Source organism: Pyxicephalus adspersus, chromosome 6 (assembly GCF_032062135.1).
Source record: "Pyxicephalus adspersus chromosome 6, UCB_Pads_2.0, whole genome shotgun sequence".
Classification (NCBI taxonomy): domain Eukaryota; kingdom Metazoa; phylum Chordata; class Amphibia; order Anura; family Pyxicephalidae; genus Pyxicephalus; species Pyxicephalus adspersus.
The window spans coordinates 38,762,535-38,769,436 of NC_092863.1; the positions used below are offsets into that span (position 1 = coordinate 38,762,535).

Consider the following 6,902-nt stretch of genomic DNA (forward strand, 5'->3'; position numbering starts at 1 on the left):
CTGATCTATGAGGTAGTAGTGTAAGGTTTTTAAAAAAACAATTTGAAAAATGACAAATTGACTTATATTCTAGAAGAACTGAATGCTTTGTTAACCAATACCACAATCTTTTGTCAGGATATTTTAGAGTGGAAAGAAGCAAGGACTTTCATGTACTGGAGGCTGCGTCGCCTTCTTCTGGAAGAGGAAGTGAAGAACGAGATTCTCCTTGCCAATAGTGAACTCAGTGACATCCATATCCAATCTATGCTTCGTCGATGGTTCATGGAGACCGAAGGAGCTGTTAAGGTATTACATTTAAAGTGGAAGTATGGCCTCCACATGAATGTGTTGTAGCACAGTTTTCTTTACTCTGCAAGTCCTACAAATACCTATCAATCCTACCAGTAATTTCCACTTCATGCAGCTTGTGATAGTGGCAACAGTGCTCCACAGCTTCTGAATTCTGCCATTGTTGCAATTCCCACATATCTCACATAACTCAGATGTCAGGCCGCATCTGGTCCTGCTTACTCTTTTTCTGGTTTTGTGCCTCCTCTGTTGCTAAACCCCCCCAGCCCTCTGTATGTTTCAGGGAAAGCATGTTGGAAAAAAATTAAGGATAATTTGGCTCAGTCATGAAATAGAAGTTTTTATTTTTAATCTTGCATTTATTTTTTTAGATTGTACAGCATTGTTCTAAATTACATTTTACTTATTATATCAAAATCTGTTATGAATATTAGCATGCAGAAGTGTTTGCTGACTCTAGGGCAAGTGCATTTATCATTAACAGCTAATGTAAGGTTTGGTAGGATTGTTTGGTCACAATTTTGATCTTTTTTTCAATTACCAGACATACTTATGGGACAATAACCAAGTGGTGGTTGAGTGGTTGGAGAAGCATTTACAGGAGGAGGATGGTGCAAAATCTGCTATCCGAGAGAACATAAAGTACCTAAAGAGGGATTATGCCCTAAAGCACATTCGAAGGTGAGTTTCTACAGTGCATTAGGTTACAAATTCTGGAGCCTGTTGACAAATCATTTACGTTTTTATGGGTTTCCATGCTCCCTATCTAAACCTAATTTATATGTAACCTTATTCTAATCCTTCAATCTCTTCAACACCTTTTGCTGTCAGGAGACTCATGTTTTTTGTAAATGCTTGCAAATGCCCGTACACATTTGAACGTGTGTATCTGCATTTATACAAGCATTTTTATGCAACTTTTTTTTTTTTAATTGCTTGGGAAACAGTCCATGTTTCTATTTGTTTTGGTGGCCACTGTCACTGGAATGGAAAATGATGGGAAATTGAGAATCCTACAATTGTCAATTGAATAGGGTTTCAAAAGATATAAGAAATGTCTAAGAGGACTTTCACTTTTTTAAAGAGCTGTGTGTGTAAAGTATGTAAAGCTTTTGTCTTTTATTGGTTGAACTTGTTGTACTTGTCTCTTCTCTTTTTCAACATAATTAATAAACTTTAAATCTTGCCGCCTGAATTACTTTAATGTTTAACTCCAATATTTTTCCTATTGAATGTATATCATAATTTAATAATGTTAATATAACCTTTTTCTTTTTATCCTACAGCCTAGTCCTAGCCAACCCTGATGTAACAATGGACTGCATTGTCCATATGACCCAGCAGATTACACCCGCACAGAGAGCACAGCTAACACGGCTTTTATCTACTATGGATAACAGTACTTCCAGCTGACACTGAATCAAAGAGACATTTCTTTTCCAATCAACGCCAATACTGCAACAATTTTCAACCTGCCATCCTCAAGAACAAGCTATGCTACTTGTTCATAAGAACAAGCCATGCCATTATATGCCTTCAAAAAAAAGATGCCCGTACAAGGCAGCGCTTCGTGACTTATCTATACAATGACTTATATTATGTGTTTTACTGAATCAGACAAACATGAACTATTTTTCAATACCTCTTCCCCATAGCTGTGTTACTTTTTTAACTGTACTGCATAACTGATGAACATTTGTCCATCCCATTCATTGATTCTAAAATGCACTTTAAACCACAATGTATGGCTTTTTATTCAGCTCTGGGATCAGTGTAGCCATTTCTTGGAGAATCTGACAAATACCTGTATTACACGCACAAATACAGTAATCTGATGGTGCTATAGTAATCAAATTCTGTAACATGCAATTATTTGAATGAGAACAACAGAAACGTATAATACGAATGTAAAAAGACAAAAGCAGTATTCTGCTTGGCATTACACATACTCAGGAAGTTGTCACCTGCACACCTTCACACAGCTCTTAATAAAAAAACATAATTCTCCAAAAGAGTGGGCTATTTCTGTTTGTTATATGTTTATTTTATATATACTTAGCGCATCACTGTTTGTCTTACAAACTATATTTAAACAATCCATTAGTAATGCACATTTGCAGAAGCAAATTCTTGTTGGCCATGTGTGCATAATGAACATAATATATGAGACATTTTTTTTTTTTAGACTTTTTTTTTTTTCCTATGCATTAAAAATCTTCTTAATCAGATACTGCTGTTGTAAAGATTTACACAGGGGTTCTCTACAATGGGGTCATGTAGCACCAAAACATCTAGAATGATGGAACTACTGTCTGTTACACTTACATGCCTTGGTGATCACCATACTATCACACCCCAACCCCCTATTCACAATGCTTTAATTAGTAAGAGGCTTTTCAAGTTGCTACATGATGGTAAACATGTGGATTGTGTTCTGAAAATAAACAAACCATACATAACAAGTAGTATAACCTATAGACAAAGTCACGATTCTCATTTTAGAATCTCCTCTATGCATTGGCTTAATAGGTTATGTGTGCTACTTTTGCATAACTAAGCAGACCTCTGTCACGTAATGCTATGTGAGGGAAAAGATTCTTGCATATTCAAACATCATGTCATTTAACCAAACACCCAAACTACATCAGGTCAAAGGATTATGAAAAAAAAAACTAGAAAAACAAAAATATTTGATTATAAACAGAATTGTTGAAAAATCTAAATGTGTGGTCTCTATTGAGAGCTCTGTTTTGAGTGCATTTTCCCAGCTAGATTTTAGAGCTGGACAACCATATTCCAATCTAATTCAGTTACTTTTGTTTAACATTACAATCTTACTATATTTTTATGTAATTCATCCTAAACAGTAAATTGCCCAGGCAGATTATAACAATCTTTAGAAGCTAAAAGTTCAAAGAGATGAAAGACACTGGTTGACTGCCAATCCTTTCTCTGGTTGTGAATTTTGAAAAGTTACACAAATAATATAGTCACAAACTGTGGGTAAAACATAACACACCTATGTTTTTATGAGTGTTATGGTGTTATGACTTCTTTAGTACAATATTAATGAAGATCATTTTATCTGCCTCTATAAACATCAACGGTTGTTGCTTCACTGTTCATACGCTTTGGTTTGTATTGTGGAAATATACTGTTCTAACCCAGTCTTTTAGAAAATAAGTTAAACTTGAACTACAGCAACCTGCATAATCAAAACTAATATTGGACTTACCTTGTCTGTGAGGCTTACAGTGTCTTTTTAATATTTTTATTGTGTATTTATAGATAAAACATATTTAAAGATAACCTTTCACAACAAGTATTGGCAAAAACAAAACTGGTCATACAATAATATTTCAAATTAAATACAATTTTGGTGAACATCTTATATACTTGATAATAAAATAATGACTTGATTCTAAAATTAGAAGAGATTGCCAACGTGTTAAAAAAGTCCAACATTATAGCAGCATAAATAATACACACGGGCTCAATGGAAATGTATATTGTATGGACCCCTTAGGGTATATGATAGATTTTATTTCAAACAGATGGGAAAAAAAGGGGTACAAAAAAGGTGCAGGTAATTAATTTGAAAGGAAAAGGGAAATGACTTGTGGTGGGGTCGAAGTGGGATTAATTACAAGTTGGAGATTGATCAGTGGTTACTGAATTCCCAAATTTTCATAAAAAGTTAATGGGTAATGTCAAGAATACTAATACATCTTTCATTAATAAAGTATCCAACTGTTTTATGTATTGAAAACTTGCAAACTTATTTCATACAAACTAATTTCATCAAGTTATAGTTTGTAAAACAGCTCGGGTTCTAAAAGAACAGTTTAAATTTTGTGTTCTGGTGAGTATTGTGGGTTTGAAATGTCTTAGTACCAGAGGTTAATAGATATATAAGCTTAAATTAGGGGATTCATTTCAAGTCCTTGTCCAAATGGTAAATAATGGGCAACCACCAGGTGTGAATAATGTTATCGGGTATTTGGCATCCTCTGAAGCAAAGCCTAGTCCAAACTGGTTAAAGATGTTCTACTCTGTAGATAGCATGTACCAGCTTGTGAGCAATGACTGACTCTAAAGTTTTAAACTAAACAAGGGCATGTAATTAGATGTATGTAGGAAGTCATAACTAAAGGTAAGCCAAATACCTAAACAGATTTAGGTTTAAAATTGTTGCTTTGGTTATGGGTCAAAAAAATCATCTGCAAACATGATCGGTTTGTAGAATTTACCTGCATTGCCATATACTATGTGTGATCAAAGCAGGTGGGCCAGAGGTTTGAGGGCTAAAAAACAAAACAAAAAAAAAGCTGTAGTGATAGGGGCGCACCTTTGCCAAATTCGATAGGGAGGGTAGGTGAGAAATTAATGAAGTATCTGGGCAGGAGGCTTGAAGTAGAATGCTTGAAATATTTTATTTCGCTTGTTTAAGGGCTCTAAGTCCAAAACCCCTCAGAAAAACCTTCCTCATAACCATTCCTTCCGCATAAAAGTGCACCCCACATTCCTGAGTGGGGGAATATTTATTACCTTTTGCATTTGGCCTGAATGCATGGGTGGGCATCCCTGGACAGACTGAATTATTTGGCACGGTTAACCAGGTTGTTTCTGGCCTGGTGGCTCCAGAATCAGGAAAGACATTCGTTTCTGTTTTATGAAAGACCATTTTACAAAACGCATAAATCATATCTTTCTATATATGTACAGTTTATTTCTCTTTGTGGGGGTCCTTCCTTCCTTTTATGGGTTTTCACTTGTTCCCTGGGAGATGGAAGGACCTTTACTCTTTCTCTTTGGTCCACCAGTAAACCTTGAGGAGGACTGACAAGACTACAACTGTTTCAGGCCATATTACCTAAGTGCTCACCCCCCCCCCCCCCAAGACAACATTAGGTTTGATATTTGTGTTTCACCAAACTTTTGGTTGTTTGAGGATTTGAAAGTTTTGTTTCCTTTGGTTTCTTCTTGTTCTTATGTCCCTCTTGATGTTGAACTTTGTAATTGCTTTATTTGTTATTCCTCTTTCTTTAAAAAAAAAAAAAAGTTCATTAAACATTTATAACAAAACAGAAAAATGTTTCTTTTTCTATTTTTATCAGTATTAGTTTTAGGACTAGTGTTGCTGTAGATAAAAGGATACATTTTCTTCTATAATTTGTCTAATTTATTATGACCTTAAAATTATGACTTTGATACAAATCATGGTGATGGTATTTTTCATTAAAACAAAATCTTTTTTTTTAATTGTGGTCAATTGTTAAAATTTTTGAAAATGGAAACAAGGGTCAATAATGATGGTTAGTACAAATAGAAACAAAGAAAAGTCAAGAAAAATAAGCACTGTTGAGAAGATCCTTGCCACAAACACAAAGTGGTCGGGCTGGGGAAGGGGCGCAGAGTGCAGACAGCGGCACTGTCCAATCTCTTCCACTCTAACAACAGGTTGCGGAAAAGAACAGCAGCAAAAGAGGTTTCTGGTAAATATAGAAAAGCCAGCTATGATCAGTCAGTTTTCTATTTAGGGAAACCAGAAACCCACTGGTACCAAGGCACCTGCTCAAGGTCACCCTCTGGTTAATCCCCTTTTTTGAACTGCTTTTGGACATCCATAAAGTGGCAGATTTCCCAGTGTCTCTCTGAGTCAAGTTTTGCAGTCACCATAAAATATTTTTACAGTCCATTGAGGGACACAAGTTCTGTTTATGATCATGTTCTTGATACTGCTTTTCAACAAAACAGAAACATGCTGATATTTAAAAGTGTTATCCCGGGCTGGCCTACAGTTGCTTTTTTATTTTTTCTTGGAGTAATATATACCGGTATGTAAAACAATATTAATAGGTATGATGGATTGAAGTAATTACCAGTGTTACCGTTTGATGAACTGATGACCCAGTATTATGTACCCTATAGCTTTTCCTAACTTATCATAGGCTTCTCAACAATACATAACATGTGGAGATCTTTTAAATGGTAAGCTCTTTTGGGCAGGGTCCTCTCATCCTCCTGTGTCACTGTTTGTATCTGTCTGTCATTTGCAATCCCCATTTAATGTACAGCTCTGCCTAATATGTTGGCGCTAAATAAACACTGTTTAATAATTATGAAATAATAATGACTATTTTCACATTAGATTATACTGTAAACTAGTGTAGGGGTGATCAATGTAAAATGCTTTAGAATATTGTGAGTTTCAATCCTAAAATTCAGGTGGGGCAGCAATTTTTGTAAGACATGTTTAAGTTTTATTTTGTCTGGCCACACAACAAGCTCTTCCCTATTTGAAATTGCTGCCCAACCGAATAGGAGGTAGTAATTATCATTTTAATGAATGTGATAATAAATTAATAAAATAGACATGACTTATTTTAAATGAGGTCTTTACTAAATAAAGAACTGAAGAGACATGTAACAAAAATAATTAACTGCTTAATTTACAGACGTCTGTTTAAAATAATAAATATAAATAAATTTACAGATAATACTGCCTAGTACAATATTATTACATATAAAAAACACAACATGTAAAAAATGCACCCTATTCTACTAACCTACAAATGAGGCTGAGGAACAGTTGGTAACTAAACAATGTA

At 34.8% G+C, this 6,902-nt stretch overlaps 1 protein-coding gene across 6 annotated transcripts in view; it reads left to right on the plus strand.

The window, feature by feature from the left end:
- Window positions 1–2,303, plus strand: part of ACACB (acetyl-CoA carboxylase beta) — a 62,137-nt gene extending 59,834 nt beyond the window's left edge. For all 6 annotated transcript variants that reach the window (XM_072415362.1, XM_072415365.1, XM_072415363.1 and 3 more), the window contains 3 exons: window positions 118–288; window positions 836–972; window positions 1,578–2,303. In XM_072415362.1, the coding sequence (XP_072271463.1) occupies window positions 118–288; window positions 836–972; window positions 1,578–1,704 (435 nt within the window). In that variant the 3' untranslated portion in view covers window positions 1,705–2,303. The remainder of the gene's footprint in view (window positions 1–117; window positions 289–835; window positions 973–1,577) is intronic.
- Window positions 2,304–6,902: the final 4,599 nt, after the last annotated feature.